Here is a 26,035-nt window from a genome sequence, read left to right on the forward strand (position 1 = left end):
TTAATAGGATTATTAACATTCGACTAACTTCTGCCAATAAATGCACACCTCCATTTGTAATGAATTTCATAAGCCTCCACCGATTTGTAAGAAAATCAAGTATTGACAATGAAGTCTTTTAATTGATTGGTTGGTCCATTATTAGGGTCCCGCCAAAGGCGGTCCCCTATAGTGATCAGTGTGTCCGTCCGTCCATCTGTCCATAACACTTTGTGTCCGCTCCATATCTAGAGAATCATTATGATTTCATACTTTATACTTTACATGTTTATTAACCACCACCAGAGGGCGTGTCATGATGTATGTACAACTTCCTAGGTCAAAGGTCAAGGTAAAAAAACTTTGGTTTCAGTTGACAACCCTGTGTCCTGTGGTGAAGATCGTGTCCGCTCTATATCTTGAGAACCGTTATGATTTCAAAGTTTATACTTGACATGTATATGAACCAACACCAGAGGGTGTGTCATAATTTATGAACGACTGCCTAGGGCAAAGTTCAAGGTCAAAAACTTTGGTTTCAGTTGACAACCCCATGTCCTATGGTAAAGATTGTGTCCGCTCTATATCTTGAGAACCGTTATCATTTCAAAGTTTATACTTGACATGTATATAAACCAACACCAAAGGGTGTGTCATAATTTATGTGCAACTTCCTAGGTCAAAGGTCAAGGTCAAAAACTTTGGTTTCAGTTGACAACCCCATGTCCTATGGTAAAGATCGTGTCCGCTCTATATCTTGAGAACCTTTATCATTTCAAAGTTTACACTTGACATGTTTATAAACCAACACCAAAGGGTGTGTCATAATTTATTTACAACTTCATAGGTCAAAGGTCAAGGTCAAAAACTTTGATTTCAGTTGACAAACCCATGTCCTATGGTAAAGATACAATTTTTTAATGCACATTATTCACAGCGGGGCCCACAGAGATGGCTCCCATCTCAATGATATCTAGTTGATTCACTTACAAATTTAAAAATTTGACATTTGTGCAATTTAAGCTCTTTCTGCACCTAGTCGGGTATGTAATGTTGGTTTATATTTACCATAATACATTTTTATGTCATGAACATTATCAATTCTGCCCAGTAGAATCTGTGTTTAACTTAATAGCTAAGCTGTGTCAACAAAGGATAGAAGTTAAAAGATACCAATTGGACTGTTGCGTTACATTTCCATGATTTAGTCTGTTGTGTGTGCAATTATTTGAAGAAGAAGAAAATTGTCCAAATGTCTTTGACCCCTTAAGTTGTCTGTCAAGATAAGTTTTCAAGATGTCAGTTCCTACAAAACTATGCATGACAAGTCAAAAATATTTAGTGTGTTGATTGTTTTTACAGGTATAGGTATCCATCTGACATTGTCATTTGATATTGTTTGATTCCATTTATACGCCCCAACGACCAGTCTTGACCAGTCGCTATGCAATACATCGGAAATATAAATGCGTTTATTTAAATAAGTACTGGTCTTATGTCACATGGGTTTGATCTCATTTTGATAGTCTAGTGATCAATTTACGACTTGAATTAAGCCTTTTGCTTAGTAATGATTCATGCTTATTAAATAATGTCCTGGATTTGGGTAAGTTATAAGGAGAATATGGTTGTTTAGTACATACATAATCTTAATGACATTTTCAGTATTCAGGATAAGGTTGAACTGTTTTTGAAAATCGGTTAAAAAGACTCGATTGCGCTGATGATTCAAAATAACTTTGAAGTACAGTGACCAATATTAGAGTCAAATTCAAAATGATGTCATATGTTTATGTGGAACAGGTTTATTTGTAATTTTATCCCAAATATTGCAGATGTTTTCGGCATTTGTAGTGTAGGTTTTGTGGTGTGGCTGTCATTTTTATTCTGGTTTAATTGAGTTCAGTGTTTTTTTTAGTTGGTTTCTATTGAGCAGTGCTAACATTTTACCTTGGCGTGAAAAAGTTCAAGACCTAATTACGTGATACCAAGTATTTTATTGAATCATAAAACAAAAAACAAATACACAAAGAAGAAACAAGATGAAAATCATCACTGTCATATACAGCCATCTTCGTCATTGGTCTGAAAGAATAAAAACAAAAAACAAATATATATTACAACGCAGAAAATAAATGCAACAAAAAGGAAAACAGTATTCACAATGTGTAATCATGCACGGGTGCTTATTTTCGTTTGTTTGGAGGGATAGATTTTTATCAAATTTATGTTTTTAAAAAAGCAGATTTCAACTGATTTTTATAGTTCGTTCTTATGTTGTACTGTTACACAACTGTCACGGGTTATGGGAGGGTTAACTTGTGATCCTACTAACATGTTTAATCACGCCACATTCTTATGTATGTGCCTGTCCCAAGCCAGGAGCCTGTAATTCAGTGGTTGTTGTTTTTCGCTGTGTTACTTTTTTTCGTTCATATTGTTGTACATTAGTTTTCTCCATTGAATTGTTTTACATTTATCATTTAGGGGCCTCAATAGCTGAATATGCGGTATGGGCTTTGCTCCATGTTGAAGGTCGTACAGTGACCTATAGCTGTTAATGTCTGTGTCATTTGGTTTCTTGTGTAGAATTATCTTATTGGCAATCATACTGCATCTTCTTTTTTATTTTCATTGAAATGTTTTATCATTTTGGTTTCGCAAAACATTAGTTTTTGGTTGATTGATCACTACTTGCAGAACGTCCGGTGGTAAATGTTTTATGTATATATTCAGGATGAGTAAAAGTTGTTTAAAAAGGTAGATGAAGGGATTCTTGACGAGAATGTTGGACTGCCACTTGAAAATGAAGGTAAGTTGAAAAGGGGCTGATGGTCTGAGAAAAGGCCATGCAGTTATTGTGATATGTTGGTTTAATAAGAGAAATAATATACCCATATACAAGTCCAATTTTCAATTAAATCAACCTACCATAGCTTTTAATAAGCATCTGAATATTTCCCATAATATCATCCCAGTTTTCTTCTTGAAGGTAAAAGAAGCTTGTTACATATCCTTCTAACTCTAAAAATAGAAATATAAAATTTAAGCAAAAATGATAACTTTTAAATGTACATGCAGTTGAATATATGCGTATTGAATTATTTTTCTCCATTTCACATTCCCCATGAATATCTATTAACTTCCTCTTATATCTGTTTCATTTCACGTGTTAAGATTTTAATTGTATTCGTTGTGCAACGAGTACCTATCATATTTAATTTCCATATAAAATACAACACCCGAATGTTTGACTGCCCGTGTTATCTATGACAATTTTAAAGCAATGCATAGAAAAACAAACAAAAAACTTGATATAACTCCTAATTTCATGGCTGTAGCATAACAATAAAGTTATAAGAACTGAAGGCTTGTTTCTTATAAACTTTATATAGGTATAAAAGCGTTGATCGTGCGCACATTTAATATGAAGACATTGAAGGGCTTATGTGTTTCATAGGATTCGGTCACGGCTTTTACACCCCAATAAAAATATAAAAATGATAATTTAAACCTTTTAACACTTACCTTCAATCTCTAGCTCTTCATTATTGCAAAAACTTTCTTTTATGAGTTCTGAGTAAGAGAGAAAAACAAAGAGGTTGAGTTGCTTCTTAGAGCCATTGTTAGTGTATCATATAATGATTTAATTTAAAAGTTTATATGCCAGCTTGTAAAAAATGTAGACTTTCATTTCTTAGATGCGAAATTTGAGACATATAAGCCTTAATTTTCTATCTTTGCAGCTGGTGTAAGGTACCGTCGAAATTGATTTCAAATAATCATCGCAAAATTAAAGAATTAAATATGTTTAAACTAAAATTAAAGAACTTTTAAGCCATTACAAATATTCAGTGAAATTGTCAAACATGACATTCAAATATATATATTTACCTTCATTGCATCTTCCCCATAATAGCCACACTACAGCACAAACGATCAAAACGAAAACAATAGAAACTTTATAAAAAATGTTCCATGATACAATTTCAAACCTAAGAGAATCCTACAAAAAAAGAAAAAAGGAAATTAATGGGTTTCAAGCAATCTGTAACTCAAAGTTTTGCTTGAAATCGAACATTTTTATTTTTGATAATACGCTAAAGTTGGAGAGCAAATTAAAGGAAATTGAAATGGAATTTAATCCCGTGTATAACGCAACCTTAGACACACCTTAGACTCAGTCTTTAACTCGAACTGGAACTCGAACTCTTACTTGATTATTCACCACATCAACAATCGATCTGTGTTTCGCTATGCAAAGTATCGAAAAGTATGCGTGTTGCGATAAATCTGATTTTGGATCCTGACATTGACCAATAATTACAATGAGAAAATAACTTTACCTTATAATCAATAAATTCCAATTCACTAGGATCAAAAACAAATTCTGGTTCCTTTCTGAAAGAAAAAAACCCAACATATAATCTGTCTTGAAACTAAAAAGTAGCCATCCTTTTCATTTGTATAAAGACATTTTCATATTTTTCGAACTAGTGAATTTATTACACAATTGTTGTAGTGGTTAAACATGTTAAACAATTAAAGTTACTCGGCAAAAGTTAAAACAATATATTGGTATACTGAACAAACCAAATGAGGCATCAATTCTAATCGGTTATATTTGAAATTTCTTGTATTTGCATAAACTAGTTCGGAAACGATGGAAATAAACACCATCAACTAGACTAGTCTATAATCACTTGCAATAATAATATTTGTACATTTTTATACATGGATTCCTTTGCCGTCACTGAATTTCAATTCTTCTTTATGAAAATTAGTGATACCGCGAAAATGTTTTGCTATTTAAGAAATAATTCATGGAAGCCATAGATTGTTGGAAATTTACACATGGCCTGGGCCGTGATATTCGAATTTTATCCTGAGCGTTAGCGAGGGATAAAATTAACGAATATCACGGCCCAGGCCATGTGTAAATTTCCAACAATCTATGGCTTCCATAAATTATTTCGATTCTAATAGGACAAATACGGTCATTAAAATACTGAAGCGAGGGTTGGTTTGGTGTGTGTGTGGCTGATCTTTTTTACTCCCTGTTAGATAAAGCTCAAATATCTGTTTTTATTTTGTTGATTTCTCCGAGCTCTTGTGCATTACTGCTTTTAATTATGCATCCGAATAAGAATAACAGTTATTTTGTCTTTTTTTAATTGCACCTTTTAAATCAATAAAATCGGCAAAGGGTCTGCAAATAGGTTCCAATACATGTAGATTTACGTGGGAAGTATATTGTAACAGCCATTATTATGTATATCTCTGAGTCTGCGCTAAGTATAGATATATCGAGAATTTTATCACAGTGTTGTTCACAAAGCGAAAGAAGCACGTCATATTAGAATCTTTATTAACTTATGCTGGTTTCTAGTTTTTTAATTGTAAATTCTACTTATAATACTGAATACTTAATCCAGACAATTTTTATACTCACAGTTCTACAGTAGGATTATCTACTGACCACGGTTGCACTAGGAACATAGTAACAAGACTTGCTAACAAAATAACAGCCATACTAGCGAATTGATCAGCGAATTCTATACAACGAACAGTAACACAACTACTTTTTTCACTTTTCGTCAAGGCTTGGGCAATAATGGTAGCTAATGGTTTTACGTAACGTCACAATTCTCCAGTAAAGACAACCAACGGCATGCGCAACGATATCGATGTAGACGTTGCGGTCAATGTGTATACAAAAGTCTAAACTGCAATCAACGAACTTGACTTTTTAAGTGTTTGGTAAATGATTGTTCTAGTAGGGTCAGTTATTTTTTTACTATTCACAACGAAATTCATTTTTTCATTGATAATATTTAAAATAAGATTAAGGAGATGTGGTATCCTTGCCAATGACAACTTTTCACCAAATATCAAATGAAGCGGATGTGAGGAACTAAAGGTAACCGTAAGGCCTTTAACAATGAGAATAACCAATACCGTATAGTCGGCTATTAACGGCATCGACATAAAAAAATATCCCTTTGAGAGAACTTACGGCCTAATTCATAACAAAATAATTTACGAAAAACCAATATGACGGATATAAACCAACGACAGCCCCTGATATACAGGCTCCTGATTTGGGACAGGCACATACAACTGATATGTGGCGGTGTTAAACATATTTGAGAGATATTAACTATATCCTAACATGGGACAGTGGTGTAACGGCACAACATAAAAACAAACTATACAAATCAGTCGAAAATGGCTTTACTCATTAGATCGACACAAAGCAGACAAACATATCTGGACGTGACAGGATATGTATCCATTCCTCAACTCTATAACAACAAAAAAGACATTAAGTATATATCTGAAGGTATTCACAGTCACTAACAGCGCTAATAGCAATAAAGAAAATGATTGTATCAGTCAGTGCCACATCTAACATCCAATGGATTTAGTAAAAAGGCTTCATTATCAGTCAGAGAAAAACACGACCTTGTGCAATGCCAAAATATAGGTATCGACAGCTTGTCGTATTTAAAAAAAAAACCAAACACATGTGCATAACAATAATATGTATTATCACAGTTAAGTATTAATAAAGGGTCATAACTCCTGAACATAATAATACACAAATGGACATTTTTCTATATTTTGACGTTATCAACACACTTTAGCCAACTCAAAATCAAGTTTCTGCCATACTAGAAGACAAATTGGGCATGTGGTATTGAAGAACAAATATATTAAGATATTTGATGATGCTCAGTTCATTTATAAGGTGAAAATTATTTTTTGACAAAATAGGGGGCCAAATACGGCCCTTAGTGTACCTTGTCCTTTGACCACGACAAAAGTGAATATTCAACTTGCCTTTAATTTTGGCCCCAACAAGAACATATTAAAGTCTAAGATAGTTGAACAGTTTTGATTCAAAAAGTTCTCAGCGTATTTCACAAAAATAACAAAAATGGCATATGTTGACCCTTTTTTCTGATGCGGCAAACGATTTGAGGTAATTCAGTTCAAGACCGAAATGTGACTTGGAAATGTATTGTTGGCAATTGAAATCTGCTTTCAAATGTTTGCCATGCAACAGACTACCTACAGACAGAATCATTTCTTTTTATTTCTGTCACGTGATGTGTTCTGAATACTATACACATTGGGTAGCCCTTTTATTGCTATATTTTTCCATTTTTGCTCCTGTCATTTTAAATTTTTTTGATATCACCTGAAATTTATAACAAACATGGTTATGGAAGTTTTTGCAGATAACACTGGTTCAAACACTTCAAACTAGTACTTTGTGCTAACGCGTCACCAGTAAACTTAATTTGCGACCATCAAATCCCCAATTGATGCCATCAAAGCTTAAAATACAATATTGTTATCTCCCATTCTAATGAAACTGACAGAAAACAACGTTAAAACATGTATTTAAAATATGTCATTTGCCGTCTGCGCTTGCGCGTACGTCCCATAGCATCAATTGTCAATTGATGTCATGTAAATAAGTGACGTTATCTAATCAAAATGGACGTTACAAACGTGGTAGCACTCGAATATTAATTTTCTGCATCCAAATCAAACATTCTGGGAACAGTTGTATGCTAATAGCAGATATTTGCTTGTGTCGGTTAAAATTATTCACAACTTTTTTCAGACTAAGGACGATTCGAAGTTAGGCATTTTGAATGGGTGACTGCATGTTGCCCCAAAATCTTTCTGTTATTTCTTATAATTGTTTTACTATCTATTGGCGTGTGTCGCACATCTCATTTCATTAATAAGAAATAAAACACTATGAAGTTAGTCAAATAACGTAATCTTTATTATCAGAAATATGAATAATGTTGAATATAAAAGTCAGCTTTCTTCGTCAACATTGTCGTTTCGTTGTCGATCTGAAAACATAAAAAAAGAAGATATATTAAAATATACCAGTATAAATTAAGAAAGAAAACGAATGCTACTAAGCAAAACAATGTCCAAAAGTCAAAAGGTTAGTTTAAAGTTAAATGAAATGTCTAGTATTAAGGTAGGTCATAAGTATATATTTTTTGAGACAGAATTTTCTTATACTTAGCCAAAATGAAGAATTTACTATGCTCTTTTCAAAAATAAAAAATAAAGTATGGGTCACCATGCTATTTTTCAAGCTATGAGTCGTTGAAAATTGCCTAAATATGTTGAGATTGTTCATGGAAAAACACATTTGTGCGCATAAAAAAAAATCTATGAGATAGAATTTTGAAATAAATTGTGAAAAGATATTAATATTTTTCAAGAAAACAAAAAGAAAAAAGGGTGTCACCGAACTTGTTTTTTTTCTACAAGTAAAAATTAAAAAAAATATCAGTCCAGTGTAAATTTTTTTACTAAAAGAGTTATCTTCCCTTAAATGACTTATTTGAAGAAAAAAATATTCTAAAAGCAAAAACTTTGATATTTGTTTAAATATTTTGTATTATTCAATAAATCACTAAGTTTTCTTTATAATAAATAAACAGTCTAACCAATACATTGCAAATCTGTATCCAAATTTGCTGATTTGGGCAAATAACTAGACCGGTTTTTTACTGTGTTTGTACAATCGAAGATGGCGGTATGTATATACCATGATTCTACCTTAAGTATAATGTCCAAAGTACAGTGTAATCTCAAATTTTGAGTACAATGTATATTGTTCAGTTAAATGTCTTGTGTAATACCTAGTGTTATTAAAGTGTTACGCATAAGTCTTTGATAAATGTCAAGTATTAAGTATAACGTCTAGTGTTCAGTGTAATGTCGAATGTTAAATCATTAGCTTAGTTAAAACATATTTATTTATATTGAATTGGGAAACAAGTTTTGCAACTTATATTAATTCCTTTCCACATTGCGGATGCGAGTGCTGCCTTGTAGCGGCATTATCCTGCTCTTTTTCGAAATCTACAAGGGTGTCTTTTACGTGCAAGAGATATGGCTCTCTCTTAACACGGGTCAGCCATTAATCGTCCCCTTCCGACGGACTATCATCGTTTCCTTTAAGACCATACTCGCAGATGGTGTCAAAGGAGAGCCGAAAATTCAGTCCCTGAAATTGTCATCCCAGAACGGGAATCGAACCAGGAACCTTTGTGTTAGCAGTCCGATGCACTAACCACTACACCAATCAATAGCTTGTGATCAATGTAATGTCGAGTGTTAAGTTAAATGTCTAGGATTCAGTGTAATGTCGGTCTAGTGTTCAGTGTAATGTCGAGTTTTTAGTTTAATTTCGAGTGTTAATTTTTAATGTCGAGTGTTAAGTTTAATGTCAATTGTTCAATGTAATGTCGAATGTTCAGTGTAAGGTCTAGTGTTAAGTTTAGTGTATAGTGTTCAGTGTAATGTCGAGTCTTAAGTTAATGTCAAGTGTTTATTGTAATGTCCATTGTAAAGTTTAATGTCTAGTGTTAAGTTTAATGTCGAGTGTTCAGTGTAAGTCGAGTGTTAAGTTGAATGTCTAGTGTTTAGTGTAAGGTCGAGTGTTAAGTTTAATGTCTAATGTCTAGTGTTCAGTGTAATATCGAGTATTAAGTTTAATGTCTAGTGTTCAGTGTTATGTCGAGTGTTAAGTTTAATCTATTGTGCTCAGTGTAATGTTTATCGGTACAAAAAGCAAAAAAAGCGATGCATTTATTAATGTTCGTCATCTCAAACATGTCAAAGTGAGACATTAAACACTGGTCAAAAGCTGATATCTTCGCTATATCTTTGAGACGGCTTCTTGCAACGAATCTTGTAAAATACTTTTCTTACTATTTAAAATACATAAAAATGAAATAAATATGTATTCGAATAGTCAGACCTGGTCTATATTTGTTTATTATCCTTTTCTGACTGTTCAGTGAAAAAAATTGTAATTTTTCAAATGTCAAATTGGCAAGAGAACTTATATTTTATTGACCAAATTACCCATAAACTTACCACATCTTTTTGATAATTAGATGGATGTCCTACAAGTTCTTTCCATGGATCTTCCAGAGGTTCATAGAAGATTAATACATCCCATTGACGTACTACAATGTAAAATGTGCTTTTCCAAGTAACTTGTTAAGATTGAATATCAACATACTAGGAGCATATCTTATATAATGTTTAAAACCACTGATTATAGGGCTCGACATGAACATATATATTACGGATACATGCACTGTTCCCAGGGCTCAATAAGAAAAAAAATACAGAGAACTAAAACAAATGTCAAACAAAATAGTTCATACGCATAGATGTATTTTTGTCAGAAAGAACATACAGGAAAGTACGTTCTACACAAGTTAAGCAAAATAATTTCTACGCATAGATTTAGCTTTGTCAGAAAGAACATATAGGAAAGTACGTACTACACAAGTTAAGCAAAATAATTCCTACGCATGGATTTAACTTTGACAGAAAGAACATATAGCGGAAAGTACGTACTACACAAGTTAAGCAAAATAATTCCTACGCATAGCTTTAACTTTGTCAGAAAGAACATACAGGAAAGTACGTACTACACAAGTTAAGCAAAATAATTCCTACACATAGATTTAACTTTGTCAGAAAGAACATACAGGAAAATACTATATATATAACAAAATATTTCCTACGCATAATTGTAACGTTGTTGAAGGGTAAAATATTTGGTAATTAGGTTGGTATCATATGAAAGCTTAATAAAGACTTGTGACCATTTTAGAACCCCTGTTGCCAGGTCGTTTCGTTGGAATAGTATATTAAGATTAGAAGTAGCTATTTTTGTACTACCAAACTTCATGAACCAGACATAAAATCACTGTCACTTTAGTTGAACTTTATAGAAAAAGCTAGCTCCTTTTAATCTGGAGATCATCCCCGGTAAGCGAAGCGTGGTCACAGGATTTGTATCTATAAAAAAAAGAAAGATGTGGTATGATTGCCAATGAGCCAACCGTCCACAAGAGACCAAAATGACAACCGTACGGCCTTCAACAATGAGAAAATTCCAATATAATAATAAAGGAAGAAACCGATTTTATTGAGCCGCTAACAAGTCGGAAGTATTTGTGATATGACGTATGATTGTAGTGTTTTGCACTTCCTAATTTGTTTTTAAAACAATCTTTTTTTCACAGAAAACGCGGCCAAAGGAGAAGGTTCACGAAGGGTTCTAATTGGCCCTGGATTTTTAATGTTTTTTAAATCGGGCCAAAAAATTACAAATTTCACATAGAAAATACTTGGGATAGTACTATTAAGAAAACAAATAAATTCTGGCACTTTCCTTTACAATTTATGGAGCTATGACCCCTTAATTAAACATAATTTGTATTAAAAAGGTCAAAGGTACTTTTCCCCCATAATTTTAATTGTTTTTGGCATATTTAACCTTTTGCCTTCTACGATCCAAAAAGTTTTTATATTGATGAATTCTATATCAAAATTGGAATCTTTTGGTGACAAAACATTTTGGATCGTAGGTGGCGGACAAGGCGTTTCTAAAGCTTTTAGGTCTGAAAAATGCACAAAATCGTCATATTTTGACAAAATGTCCGAAATGGGCTTACTTTGAAAAATATTACATGAACTCTTATGACGTGTATGAAAAGAATTGACATATTTAGCATTTGGACTTATAAAATTTATGAACCAAATTGAGACCTTTTTGGTGTGTTATGATAAAGTTGGTATTTTAGGCCATTTTGTGCCATAAGTGAACCTTGTCCAAATTTTGAGCAAATATCCCGATTCCGAGACAGTTATCGATCCGTGTCTCATACGCTTTCGCGCATTCTTAGTCGACGTACTGCCCGCGAAATTTAAAAAAAAGTCTTTGTTTCAACAATTGCCCTATTGTACCGCGATTTCGCGGGCATCTTCTAGCATGTCGTTTATTACAGAGAGCATGAGACAAAAAGTTTACAAAACTCTAAACGGAAAACGTAAAATAGACAAATCGAATGGCACAAACAAATCCAAATGAAAAATAACACACCAGAAGGCTACACTCATACATTTAATTGAAAATTCAAATGGGTAACCAGATGTTGATCTACAAGTAAAATCAGGTGATAAAAATCTATAAAATAAAAAGAGAAAAGGAACCGGTAAATAAAAAAACAAATAAATGTGTTTACCTGTGTTTCTTCTTTTCCACAATACCTGTAGCACCACGCATGTGACGATCAAAGTGAGAACTTTACAAATAGGTGTCCATGGAAATGTTTCAAACAGCATAAATAATAGTGAACAGTGCTGTAAAATAAATGAAATCTCGTATTGAATTTGGGTACGTGGGTCATAACTATGAAACAATGTATACACAGCAACGTGTTCAGATTATCTTTAAAGCCTGTAATTGAAAAATAAATCAATGCATGTTTTGTAGAGAATGACACGTTTTTCTTCAAGACTAAACCATTTTGACTCAATTTGAATTCGAACTGTCTCTAAAACTAAGTTTTTTTGTAAACTCAAACTCGATAACGAACCTAATTAAACTTATAAACTAATCTTGTTGTTAATCCATACTTTACCACGAATAAAAAATTGAAAAACTCTCACTTGATTGTTATCAAAATTCATGTTAAGAACCTACAACTGTCAACGCGTTCCATACATTATCAGCTAAACTATTGCAAGTCAGCATTTTGTTGATTTCGAATTTCTTTGTTTTCTTTTGAACGCGTAACGTCACAATCTTTCATATGCATGAGATGACACGCGCAATGACGACATATAATGTAAACCTAGCTCGCTCTGTCGATGTGTAACTAAACTCGGAATCCGCTTGTACTACTACTACGCTTCACTTAAACAAAGTGTAGAAGTCATCTTATGTTTGAATTATCGAACATCAGTAGACCCTTAGTTCCATTATATATACTGTACTTAAATTTTCAATTTATCGAAGTATCTAAGGGATTGAACAACTATCAAACGACTCATATGGGCTGTATTTCGTAACTATAATTTACTTAATTAATTGTTTTAAATAAATAAATATTTGGTTTGGAAGTGTTGGTTGTATGTGTAGAAACAATACATATTACAAACGGATTAATTTTCCAAGTTGTATAGTGATGTTGTTTAAAGCCGGGGCTTATATAAAGGACAACGTTTACTTTAGGCCAAATATGGCCTTGACTTTCAACTTTATCATCAAATATCAAAATTACCATGATTTTTAAGTCGGTCTATTTCAAAAGCCTTACTATAAGTTAACCAAATCTCTTCATAAAAAAAATCCAGGTTTCAAAGTCAGCACATTTTCAATACATAGGTTATGTGAAGACAAACGAATAGCACATTTTCAATACAAAGGTTATGTGAAGACAAACGAATAGCACATTTTCAATACAAAGGTTATGTGAAGACAAACGAATAGCACATTTTCAATACAAAGGTTATGTGAAGACAAACTTATCCTTGTTATACATTTAGGAAAAAGTACAGGAATGTATTTCTGTGAATAAAATTACAAACTGCATTTGTTACCAAATACTTATATAATCTACACCTTGCAGACTGAGAATCTAATAAAACATGTAACTCTTGGTTAGCCTATTCAGAGGCATATTTACATGGCCTATTTAAACAAATACCATCAAATCATCAAGGCCACTGATTTTTCAAAGAAAGTAGAGATAAAGGATGTTCATATTAAATCACATCACCAAATGTTTTACTTAGGGCAGATATTCGCTTGTCAAAAACTAAATCGGTACTTTGTTGTTGATCTTTTCTAAAAGATATTACGGGTATTGGGTAGATCAACTGAATTATGTCCCCTTGTTGTGATAGATGGCATTTCAATCTCTTCAATAACTTCCGTTGCACCTGTTTACATTTGCGACTTTGACTTGTGAGTCACAATAAAGTAAAAATACCAGAAATGGAATCGAAATATGACAGAGTAGATGTCCCCGAGAATTTATATCTGCACTCAGAAAATGAACATAATGAAGATTTTGGCACAGGGGTTTATCCGATTTCTGTAATCTCAAGGAAATCCAATTTGAAGAGTGACACCGTCAAAGTTGCATGCTTTCGAATGAGAAGAAAAAGTCGTTGTTTCCTCATGATTGGTGGTGTCATCTTTTTAATAATCGTTATTTTACTTATTGTGGTAGCATCGAATCACAACGGCAGTGACAAAGCTCCAGCTCGAGTTATTGAACCATCTTTTGCAGAAGAAATCAAGCTAAAAGGTAATTTTTTATGACCAGTATCAGAAACTGGCATACTGGTAGTCCAAATAATTATGATGTCTTTAAAGGCTATTATATTTTTTTCTTCTTTCACACTTTACATCCACGTCCCAGGAAGGTGTAAAAGCAATAATTTAAAATAGCCTTCCTAGAAGTCATAACTACATGTATTTTGACTACAGAGACTGGCAGAATTGGTCAAGTTGTTCCAGATCAATTCCTCAATGACAGTAGTAACAGAGATTGCTCAGACACCCAACAGCTATTTTGCCAGATACTGGGTCAGTGGGATGTCAGAGCTTGTCTGCTTTCAAAAACTGGATATTTGCTCGTCCAAAATTGATGCACTGCTTTGTCACTTCTGGAGCTGACTAAAAGCCTTTGATCCATATAAATCAGATTTATCTTATTGATTATATTTCATTTATTTCCACATTTATTTAAGTTTCATCTACCTGACATGTTTTATTTTCCTCTATTTGGACAGTTTTCACAGTGAACTAGCTATCAATTTCGTTATTTTAAATGGAAACTTCGCAAAAAAATCAAAAATTGATTTTATGTTCATTCTGTATAAAAATGTTCAAATTCATAGATATTAAAGTTTTATTCCGCTAGATAAGCGATCACCATCGATTTTAAATTTAGAGTATCAATTCTCCGAGATCCGCCATCTTGTCTTCTTTCCCGATGAATAAAAACGATATGTCTATAAACCACAAAGAAACAAAACTACAGTAACCGATGTAGTCGTAATTGCGTGTCGATATCTTGTCAATCGTACGGTTGTTTAATACGACTAACTAACTTGATACGGAAAATATTCTTACTTTTTTTAAATTACCATGGTCTGTTGTTTTTAAACTGTTGATATTGGAATCAGGTGAAAAGTCAAAGTTGAAATCATAAATAAGTGTTCCGTGAAAATTGTTTTCGAAAATCTAATTTGTTCATAATTCTTTAAAGAAATAAACTTTTTTCAAATATATTTTGATCTTCCCTTATCTGATCACCAGCATGGCTAAAGGTATTACTTCCAAAGGTATTGTGAGGGGTGTGAGGTGACACGTCCAGGTATTCAAGCGATTTCCTGTCGGGCTTGCAAGTTCATGCATCGTTTCACTTCTGCAGGTATTGATCAGTGTACACGGCTGATAACTTATAACTTATAACTTTCCATTTTGAACTATCAGATGTATAATATACAACTCTGTCTTACTTGTCATTACTAAACTCATACGCTTGTTTATAAATAACATTTCTGGTGTAAAGAATATAATTCATAATATATAAATAATACCCAAAAAATAAGATTTGATGAAATTAAAATCTATTTAAATATTTTTTCCAAGGGTGAATTTGGGATAATGTAATATATAGTCATTGTCAATAGTGAAGGACAGATTGGAACAGACCAGAAATATTGATTTAAAAAAATGTACGCACTTGCCGACGATTCGTTTTTACGACTGGATATAAAGTTACGGAAATATAGCGCAATTTAAAATATATACGTGTATACATTGAACATAAGAAAAAAACATATATTTTGAATAAATAGGGGTAAAAGTGTTGTAAATAGACTAGCCAACGTATGCCAACAGTATGTAATCATCGAATGTCGATAGACTACAGTTGTATACCAAAAGAAGAAGAGAACCAATTTGATTTAAATACAGGTCGATGTATAACTTTTGCTTTGGTTCATTGAAGCTGTGGACCTAGGAAAATCACAGATTTATATTTCAATAAGATTGTTCTCAAACAAAGGAAGGAATTCGTCATCACAATTGTTATATATGCCACTGGACGAACACTAATTATCCCCAGGGGATGTGAATATTTTGCTGGGAAACTTTTGAGTATCAAAGTTTCAAATTAATTTCGGGATTTATTTTCTTTCTTGGTATTCAATAACCGAAAAAAGAATAAATTACTTGTTCGCTAAATAGGGATATTCTTGTCAGATAAAAGAATTTTAGTTATATTTAAAAAATAGGGAAATATGACATTAAATTGGTTCTGTCTTTTTTTAAACATCGTTAAAATGATGTGTGTCTAAGGTGAACGCCACAAGAACCCTGTAATACTAGTACGAGAGTATAGCATGTAAACATTCCTTCTCAATAATATGGTTGTATTGGAAAACTTTTCATACAGATTGACAACTCATTGTCCGATATGCATGTAATATTTGCCACATGACGCCCATAGTTCTTTCTACCATCATCACCTTATTCCTTGATATTGCTGTAAACATCGATGGTTCACACCCAAACAAAATGGGAGTAATGAACCTTCAGAGCTTCTCCGTGTTATACACTTGTGAAATATATAGACGAAATTTCTGTATTGAAATGAATCTACATCTCACAAACAGGATTTTCAAATAACGATTTTGAGTAATCACCTTACAAACCAATATAAACGTATGGCAAGATATAACCATGAAGGAATTTAGTTTTTGTCAGAACTCATCGCTATATCATAAACGTATACGTATATATATGCATACAGTTTCAAATATCAAGAACAAGCGTTCGATGTCGATAGTCTGTTCTCTAACTGTTCAGAGTTAGACATGTCACTTGTTCATTCTTGGAAGCCTTCATATTCCCCGTCTAACGATGGGAACTCTTTCTGATTGTGTTGACTATAAATGCTTGTATGGTAATTCTGTCGTTTATCTGTACAAGCGGTTGCATTTCCTCTCCTTTCCCAACAAACAAACGAACGAAACGCAACTAGTCTGATTTCTCTGGAGCTCATCCTCAATGGCTCTTATACGTCAGGAAACTTACATGTATACTAATGATGATTGTTTCATGAACAACGATGTATGAACGAACTATTATAAATTCGTCAATATCTGTAATGCATGACTAAAGTATAACTTTTATTACAACTACTGTATTACTTATTTGGATTAATGACGGCTATCATGTTCAACATTGCACAACTATTATCATAGAATTTTTAAAAAAATCCTCAAAAATCCTCAAAAGATATAATGCCTTAGCTTAGATAATTAGTATTCTTTTCACAAAAAGTTCGTGTAAATGATTGTCAAATGAATTTAATTATGTAAGAATAAAATGTTAAAAAGAAACTAAAAAAAAATTATGCATGTTGTATGTTGTATTTTTTTGTCAATTAAAAACTTTAAAATTGCAATAATTTTATTAGCATTTTTAAAGTTTTGGATCCTCAATGCTCTTCCAACTTTTTACTTGTTTGGCTTAATAAATATTTTGATATGAGCGTCACTGATGAGTCTTATGTAGACGAAACGCGCGTCGGCGTACTAAATTATAATCCTGGTACCTTTGATAACTAATTAAACACAGCCAGATTTGAATACAAGTTAAGAAATTCCGGTAAAGTCAATGATATCAAACAGATGTACAATGGTATATCAAATTGGGTAATATTGCATTTAGTTTTTATTAAAGATTAAAACTACTATTTTTTGCTTCATATTTGAATCTTTACGCCAATTGCCGCTAAGAAAGTAATCAAAAATTGTTTCCTTTTATTTTTATACACTTTCGGAATTACGAATCTGAATTTTATTTTCAATTAATTTACACAATTTAATTATTGTATCTTTATTCTCATCGTGTATTTAATCTTAGTGTATTAACATCATGACAGCATATACTCTAATCCTTTCTATTTATCCTTTCCAAATAACAACATTTATACCTGTGTACGCTTGAACTCACACCTGCGGCTAAATAGCTACAAGGTAAACGAATTGACCTCAAGCCGAGAAATATACAGTGACCTTTACAAAATAATATACACACTCTGCTCACACATTAGTTGCATTGAAATGATTATCAAAACAATAACGGTAAATAGAACTGAAATATTTTCAGTTCAATATCAGTAAAAATGTTCAATAAATATTTTATGAAAAAAATCTCAACAATAATTAATTAAATTTATTCAAAAACATTTACTAGAGATAATTTTATAGGAGTTTAATTCAATCAATACAAAACGGTATATATATGCATATTCACTTTCGTTCATTCTTATATTGTGGTTTATAACTTCGACCATTCGTCGGCTGTGCGCTTTTAATTACGTATATTGTCGATAAGCTATAAGAGTTAAACAGATTTTATTTTTTCCCAGAATTCAATAAATCGGGCTAATACGTCACGACCCACTCGAGAATTCAACCAAAAAAGTTACAAATACTTGATTTTCTCCGTTATTAGAAGAAATATAAATTTAAAACTTTGCAAATGTGTTTTCTATGTTAAGATGAACATAATTAGATGATAAGTAAAAAATCGCGGAATTTCCCTTTAACTAAAGTTACATAAGACTTTGCTGCCTCAGTCATGTGATATCATCATCAAGGAAGCAAGTTATCTCCTACCATTGCAAACTTGTACCATACTCATACCACTGCAAACTCGTACCATTATAACCTTCCAATTCTGAATATTGTACAAAGATGAAAGTTTGTAATGACCTTGACTGCTTTTAAAAACAGCCCTTGCAGACTTAAAAGGTATTGAGTGAAATTTAAATATCTATATATAGCTATCCATCATTAAACACCATTTTAATGCATTTAAATAAGTTAGTACACATTTACAATGGTATGAATTTACCTTGGTACAAGTTTGCATTGGTACGAGTTGACATACATGTACATGTAGGTTCAAGTTTGTAATGGTACATGAACGAGATAACCATAATTCCATATTACCCTGTGCAACTCTCTCATATATTGAACAACATGTTGAGTCATTATTCAAAAATCTAATATAAAATGCCAGTAAATGAGTATATTTATCATTTCAGGTCTGATGTTTGAGCCCAATGTCGATAATAGTCCTTTGATCCACTATTCCATAAGGGACATGAAGACATACCAAAAGTACCTCAATCAGTTGGATTTCTATATGTACGGTAAGATCTTATCATATTCATATGTCTGTCCTGGAGGATGCTTTAATGATTACTCTCTACTAGAGAACATGTAGATTAAATGAGTGCGAATTTCATTTTATAAGTTAAATATTATATTGATTTCTTTAACATGCATGGCTAGCTTCCGTTCTTTTTTTGATATTTTTAAATTGGATTGTTTGTATACATTTTTGTACCTGTACATAAACACTGTATATATATGCATGCAGATGGAAATGCAAAATCTGAACTGATAACATGAAATGCCACAGTGTGAAAAGTATTTATATACATTGTATGTCTATAGTCATTAAAACACCTCAGGCATACCACAACTTAATTCGAATACTTTTGTCATGCTCCTTAGAATAAGAAGATGTCATATTGGCAAATACATGTATATCACATGACAATCATTATTTTGATCCCTTTCTTCTCTTTGAATTTTCCCTGTTGGTTCTGCACTTCCTGCATGAAGTTTAGTTATTTTATTAGACATTGGGTGTCATACGATGTATGTGGAGCAGGATCCCCTTCTTGAGCAATTGAGATCACCTCCAATTTTTAGTGGGGTTTGTGTGTGGCTCAGTCTTTAGTTTTTTGTGTACTATTGGTGTCTGTTGGTCTTTTTATTTTTTGCCATGGCCTTGTCAATTTATTTTCTACTTATGAGTTTAACATGTTTAATGTACTTTTTGGTATCGTTTGTCTCTCCTCTACATGTATATAACAAGTAAGTTATAAAAAATATGTACAATTTAGTTTAGCTTTACTTTAATTAGCTATTCATATATAAACTTGCTTGAATTATATTTTTTTCAGATTATTCAGCAATACAACAGCAAACATCAGATTATGTGAACTGTGTAAATGAGAGTGCACCTGATGGTAAAGCTTGTAGGTTGACAGCTCATGATTTTGGATCTCACTGCACACATATAAATGTTTATGGGTATCAGGAGGGCAGACCATGTGTTCTTCTTATGTTGAAACTGGTAAGGAATTTATGTATCAGTAGGGGGGATTTATAAAACTCAGTGTTCTCCCCAGGCCGATATGACGCTGCGGCACTGCAGCGCCTTCATAATATTTTCGTTAATCCCGCAGCGTCTTAATTGGCCGCTGTCCCTTACTGCTTGATCCCGCAGCGTGTTAATTTTCACATTTTCATTATAAATGTTGGTTAAAATTGTCAAGTTGCTGATCACAGCTGAGAGGTCGGTCAGTGTTACGCAATGTTTTACCTGAGCCACGCTTATTTCAGCCTTATCGGACTATGTTATCATGTAATTAGCATAAATGATCATCAAGAAGATAGATATTTTCAGAAGAAAATTTAAAAAAATAAAAACTTCAGTGTAGAAATTAAAGAAATAGATCGCCAATAGATTGTATTCAGCATCGTGTGTGATAACTTGACCGTTTTTAAAACGAATTTTTTCATTGGTCGAGAAGAAGAATCTATTTAAACACGACCAATGAACGTGTTCAATAAACGTGATAGATTTGAATACACATTGCTAAAGATATTTAAATTATGAATGAGAGTATTTGTAGTTGAAAAAATTAAAATAAACATTGATTAAAGATAACGAGAAGCGAATTATTTTAATTGAAAGTGAAAAATGTTGTTTGCAAGGTAAATTCGTTTCAAACTGTCATATTTTTAGAAATGAAATGATCATTGGACATTGATCGTGAGTCCGTGTGTCGGGAACATATTATGTGACAGTCAACGCGGATACGGAATCGCCGCGGCTTCTGTATAATGTCACTAGTAAATAATTCCAATGGTCTTAACTTTAACGAAATTTGGTTTATATCTACCTGTCAAAGATAGTTTTTAACAATAATGCACACGGAAGCGTAAATTAATGTCAAACTACGGAAACTATAGTCAGCTGTTCATTAAAATATTTTTGTTTTAAAAAGTTGTATACCAACTATCTTAACCATATTCGATTTTATTAATTCTGAATGAACATGTTCTCTGCAAATAACAAAGGGTGAATTCTAAGCAAAAGACATGATGGAAGTAGAAGGTTTTTTTTCCAGATCAATGACTTCTTATGAAAAGGGGAATACACCTCCCTCTACACTCAGCTGTCAGTATAAGCAGATGTTATAATTGCTTCTCCTAATCCCAACTGAGCTAAAGTTTTAGCAAGTGATAACAGCAAGCACCATGTTTCTGGTTTCAGTGACAATTAAGTGGCTGACTGAGTTTTCATGGCTTAGAAATGTTAAGGGGGTATAAGCAAAAGTTATTATGATTGAGAGGGGGTTTTTAACCCTGAAGAGGATTAAGACAACGTTGAGGAACAGACTGTCCAACAAAATAACACTATCTTGAAACAATATCCCTAGAAGAAGCAGAGAGTACAGAGATGAATATTTATATTTTGACTTCTTTAATTGACTGAATATAAATAACTTTTGTGTTTAAAATCAATTTATTTCATATATCTATTATATTCTTGTATAAATGCACTAATTCTCTGTATTATTAAACACACAACACTAAGCAATATTGCATGTTATGATTTATGACTGATTGATTCAGATCATAAAAGTTCACTATAAAAAAGGAGTTACGCGCTCTTGAATTTTGCGCCTTGAAAAAATCCTGGGGAGAACACTGATTAACTGGATATAAAAAAGAAGATGTGGTATGATTACCAATGAGACAACTCTCCACGAGTGACCAAAATTACACAGAAATTAAAGACAATGTAAAACAGAATAGAATGTTTGGTACCAGGAAAGTAGATCATGACGTTGTCTTTTAATATTGTCTTCACTCGTGACAGTATTGTGTACAAATTAAAAACCTTATTAGATAATATGAATAAATTATTTGCTCATGCTTAAGTTTTTAAGAATGATTTGCACCTTGTGTTCTGTTTAATCATGCTGAAAAAAGGTACATTGTACCTGTAAAAGTACCAGATTGGTCTTATGTTATCATTGATGTGTTCATAACTATAAATTAACTGTTTACCAAACTTTAAATTTTTGAGATACTAAGACTTTTCAACATTATATTATATTAGTTGTATTTTGCAAATCTTTTAAAGAATTTCTGTTACTTAATGCTCTTCAAATTTGAACTTTATTTGGTCTTTTTAATATTCTTTTATTCGAGCGTTACTGATGAGTCTTTTGTAGATGAAATGCTTGTCTTGTGCAAATATAAATTTTTATTGTGGTATCTATGATGAGTTTATTTGCTCATGTGTATATGCTTATTAGACGATTGTGTTCAAATAAAACTTGTTTAAATAAATTTTTTACTGATGTTCAAACTTATAAAAACAAAATTGTTACTTTTTGCTTTTGCTTGTGCTTTAACATAGAAAAATTTGTTTTATTCAACCTACATGTACTTACAGAAATAATAGATAAAAAGTTTACCCTTTCTTCGCCATACATGTAAGTGAGAGAAAAAAAAAATGTTTGCATTCCTAAAGTTCCATTCATTGTAAATTAATAATGTCTCATTTATTTTAAAATTTACTGTAAATTTAAACTTTAAATTAAAAATTGCTCCTACTATTTTTTCCAGGATAATGATACAACAATAGATCCATTTACAAGTAAAGACACTGAGATAAAGAAGAGGCTGCATGACAGATGGTCAGCTGATCATATTGGAATAACCTGTGATGGAGAGGTAACACAAACTATTGTTAAATCAAATCTGATTGGATACTTTTGACATTCTCATAACACAATTGTTTAATCATTATTGAATGGATAAAGTAGATATTCTCATGGCACTGTTTAAAATCAATTCCTATATATATTGAATAGTGTTGACATTCTAACAAAAGTATTTGAACAAAACTAGTTGTATTATGAAAGTTTGAAATTTCTCATCATGACCAATTGATTAAGGTGTTTAACTGGCTTTATAATATTTTATTATTGTGTAAAACCTAATTTTTTTCATTGACAACAGTTAATGTATATATATGTCCGTTAATGGGACTTATTACAGGATACATGTGCTGTTGTCTGTCCCTATGTCTGCTCGTCATCAGCTTGTCTGACAATAATTCAAAATTATTTAACCAACTGTCATGAAACTTTGGTGAATTGAATCAGTCAAAAAGTATTACGCTCCCTTTTTGTAAATTTGGAATTTTGAACTTCAGAGTTGTGGGATTTTATACAAAAAAAGTTTTCATTTAGTGACTGGTTTATATCTATAAGATTAAGCTCCATTTAGTTTGAATATAAAATTCTAGTTAACATTAAGGAGTTATGGGACCTTTGTCCTTGAAAAGGGACAGGCATATAATGCATTCATAGTGGAGGACTTTATTGTGTTTTTCTCCAGAAATGCATGTATAGGGCAGGATTACAAACTTTTTAAGGCAGAAGGGTCCCAGAAAAGGTATTCCTCTATTTTAGGCTAGCTAGGACATTGCTTTTGACTTTGAGCCTTCAGTCTAAACACCATTATTAATTAGAATTTGTTTATGATTTTTTTTTAGACTGCTTTAGATCGAGAACACATGGGACATGAAGACTTTTGGTATGAAAACAGTGTCAAACAAGATGACATAACGTATAAACCTCCAACAGGATTTCCTATCTGGTCTTATCCAAAGAAGAATCCACATTACAAAGTACCAGCTGTTATGGTGCACTTCAACACAGTCCGTACTAATCATTTGGTGACAATTAAATGTGTGGCGTGGGCTAAAAGTTTTAATAATGGAAAGCCACAAGACTCTAAAATGTATAGTGTGAGGTTTCAGTTTTACATGGAATAGGCCAGGACTTCAAATATAATGAAATGCATCTGATAGAAGAGATCTGAGTACCATTCAGCTACATTATAGATATTTGCCATTGCATAATAAGAAAATATTCAATTGTGCAAACTTGAAAAATCGTTTGATTGTATGTACTTATTCTTTATAATTGAATCATTAGAGATAAGATACTTCTTTATGGAACAGATTTTTTTTTATTCCATTGAACTACACATATCATGAAAATGTATGTGTTTTTTTCTAGTCAGTGTCCTGGTGTCAGACTTAAACTTAAGAACAATGTCCAATTTGTAAGTAGTACAGTTCACAGGTTAAAAACTGTCCCTATTTTAATACCTTTTAAAAATTGTGATACAAATTTTAGAATTTTATAGAAAGTTTATAATCATCACTTTTTTCATAATTCAAAATATTGAATATTTAAAATTTATTTGTATATTTGATAAGCCAATGATTATAAAACATTCCTTTTTCATATGAAAATATTGTAAAAATTTATTGAAAAAAAATTGCCAACATTATATGACACTGAAACAGTCAGAAGCCATTCCATTGGAAATTGTCAGGAGGGTAGAAAAGAGGTTTTATTTTTGAGACAAACCTTAAGGGTCACATTTGACGAATGCATACTTACTCAAAGAAATTACCATATCTGGTCATATATAGTACAGATTTATGCTTTATGGCAGGGTATTTTGTAAATTCTTTCTTCCACTTGGCACTTCCACATTGATTGAAATAAAAAAGTCCATATTTTACATTGTACTTATCTTCACTCTTTTGTTGCACTCTTAAAGCACAAAACAAAGTACCTAAAGACTTCCATTGCATATAGGTATGCATCATCTGTATAAATGTTGTAACCATGGTTATTATATGATAGTTGATTTCATTACTTCAAGACATTGATATCATAATATATTGTAATTTAAGTGCTAAAGATATTCATCAAATATCTCAGCATAAGTTTTGTGAAATATTTCTTCATTGTAAGATTGAATTCCTACCCATAACTTTTTAATTTGCAAAAATAAGAAAGACACACTTGATCCTCAAGTTCAAGATATAATTGTTATAATAATAAGCAACAGAATGGTTTTAAATTGTAAATATTGCATCAATTGTTTTTCTCAATTAAACTTATTTATGAATGAAAATCAGCTTTATCATACTGAAGTTATGGAAACTGACCTGGCCTTGATTTTAAATTTGTAGGTATTAATTAATATAATTAGTTTATATGTATGTATTACCAATGTTATTTCAACTGATCGGGCAGAGCTTATGTTTTGATTTGCATAAGGACAGTCTATTTAAAAGTGTGTGTGATATGGATGATTGCCGTTATAATACTAATTGCATTATAATCACTAATCGGTGTCACTAAACGAAAATACAAAGGAACTGACTGTATGATATGGACGAATTACTGGACATTTCATTGATGAGCTTATCCCAAAACTCCTGTCTATAGATGGACTGGTCTTAAATGAGCGAACTTCTTTAACTCCGCCCAGTCAAATGAAATAAATCTAGTAATAGTATTTGTTTCATTATTGCAATGTTAGCTATATTTGGAAATCCCAAAAAAAATCAATATAGCAGTTGCATCAAATCCAAATTTTATTTGATATATAGTTTATAGCTTATTTGTTCAGGGTAATCCTATTTTAAATGGAACATTATATTTTTTAAGTGTAACAAAATGTTACTTTCATAGATTTGTACACATATTCACCAAAAACAGAAAATAAAGTCTTCATAATTTTGGAGAAAAAAAATCGGCCTTCAAAACTTATATCCATTTAAGTTATAGAATTCACAGTTTCCACTCTCTTTATCCAGTAAGTTTTGAAACAGTTTTATCCATTTTCAGTATAAGTGTAGCTAATTTGGTTAATTTTGTAACAATTGTCATGTTTTTAGTCATGAATAGTCATTGAAACATTTTGTGTACTTGAGTATGACATACAGACTGTACATGTAAAATTTATGTAATTAAACTGAAAACATTCCAAATAATTTAATAAATGGCAAAGATCTGTCTGGCCTTATATTACAAAATAATGAAATTATATAATATCTGATTGTTCACACACCATCATATCTTTCTTTATATTATTATTTCCTGAATCTGTGAACTTATATATAAACCTTTTTTTTTAACTGTAA

At 31.9% G+C, this 26,035-nt stretch overlaps 3 protein-coding genes across 4 annotated transcripts; 1 reads left to right on the top strand and 2 right to left on the bottom strand.

Annotated features, from left to right (window-relative positions):
• Positions 1–1,970: 1,970 nt before the first annotated feature.
• On the bottom strand, positions 1,971–5,704 carry LOC139491646 (uncharacterized). The gene is made up of 6 exons (XM_071279432.1): positions 5,432–5,704; positions 4,326–4,380; positions 3,874–3,985; positions 3,508–3,555; positions 2,911–3,003; positions 1,971–2,064 (listed from the first exon to the last, which is right to left on the bottom strand). Exons 1-6 carry the CDS (start codon positions 5,509–5,511, stop codon positions 2,057–2,059), a joined length of 396 nt encoding a protein of 131 aa, XP_071135533.1. The 5' UTR covers positions 5,512–5,704; the 3' UTR covers positions 1,971–2,056.
• Positions 5,705–7,761: 2,057 nt separating this feature from the next.
• On the bottom strand, positions 7,762–12,668 carry LOC139491647 (uncharacterized). Of its 2 annotated transcripts, none has more exons than XM_071279433.1 (4): positions 12,536–12,668; positions 12,075–12,192; positions 9,907–9,998; positions 7,762–7,856 (listed from the first exon to the last, which is right to left on the bottom strand). In XM_071279433.1, exons 1-4 carry the CDS (start codon positions 12,584–12,586, stop codon positions 7,788–7,790), a joined length of 330 nt encoding a protein of 109 aa, XP_071135534.1. In that variant the 5' UTR covers positions 12,587–12,668; the 3' UTR covers positions 7,762–7,787. The 2 variants fall into 2 exon arrangements, with proteins under 2 accessions (XP_071135534.1, XP_071135536.1); XM_071279435.1 differs by having other exon boundaries at positions 12,502–12,636.
• Positions 12,669–13,735: 1,067 nt separating this feature from the next.
• Positions 13,736–25,644, top strand: LOC139491648 (sodium/potassium-transporting ATPase subunit beta-like). Its single transcript, XM_071279436.1, has 5 exons — positions 13,736–14,147; positions 18,972–19,079; positions 19,902–20,074; positions 22,645–22,752; positions 23,579–25,644. The coding sequence occupies exons 1-5, from the start codon at positions 13,832–13,834 to the stop codon at positions 23,858–23,860; spliced, it is 987 nt and encodes a 328-aa protein (XP_071135537.1). The 5' UTR covers positions 13,736–13,831; the 3' UTR covers positions 23,861–25,644.
• The last annotated feature ends 391 nt before the right edge of the window (positions 25,645–26,035 follow it).

This window comes from Mytilus edulis, chromosome 10 (genome assembly GCF_963676685.1).
Source record: "Mytilus edulis chromosome 10, xbMytEdul2.2, whole genome shotgun sequence".
In the NCBI taxonomy this organism is placed as follows: domain Eukaryota; kingdom Metazoa; phylum Mollusca; class Bivalvia; order Mytilida; family Mytilidae; genus Mytilus; species Mytilus edulis.

What these genes read in the sequence shown, in the direction of transcription:
- LOC139491646 (XM_071279432.1), bottom strand. Translation starts at nt 5,511, where the DNA reads ATGGCTGTTATTTTGTTAGCAAGTCTTGTTACTATGTTCCTAGTGCAA. An exon ending in TGGAATTTATTGATTATAAG is followed by an intron (nt 3,986 to 4,325) that starts GTAAAGTTATTT and finishes CTTTTTTTGTAG; the next exon opens with GATTCTCTTAGGTTTGAAAT. An exon ending in TGAAGAGCTAGAGATTGAAG is followed by an intron (nt 3,004 to 3,507) that starts GTAAGTGTTAAA and finishes TTCTATTTTTAG; the next exon opens with AGTTAGAAGGATATGTAACA.
- LOC139491647 (XM_071279433.1), bottom strand. Translation starts at nt 12,586, where the DNA reads ATGCTGACTTGCAATAGTTTAGCTGATAATGTATGGAACGCGTTGACA. An exon ending in GTGGAAAAGAAGAAACACAG is followed by an intron (nt 9,999 to 12,074) that starts GTAAACACATTT and finishes TTTACATTGTAG; the next exon opens with TACGTCAATGGGATGTATTA. An exon ending in CTAATTATCAAAAAGATGTG is followed by an intron (nt 7,857 to 9,906) that starts GTAAGTTTATGG and finishes TTATGTTTTCAG; the next exon opens with ATCGACAACGAAACGACAAT.
- LOC139491648 (XM_071279436.1), top strand. Translation starts at nt 13,832, where the DNA reads ATGGAATCGAAATATGACAGAGTAGATGTCCCCGAGAATTTATATCTG. An exon ending in GTTGGATTTCTATATGTACG is followed by an intron (nt 19,080 to 19,901) that starts GTAAGATCTTAT and finishes TATTTTTTTCAG; the next exon opens with ATTATTCAGCAATACAACAG. An exon ending in GAATAACCTGTGATGGAGAG is followed by an intron (nt 22,753 to 23,578) that starts GTAACACAAACT and finishes ATTTTTTTTTAG; the next exon opens with ACTGCTTTAGATCGAGAACA.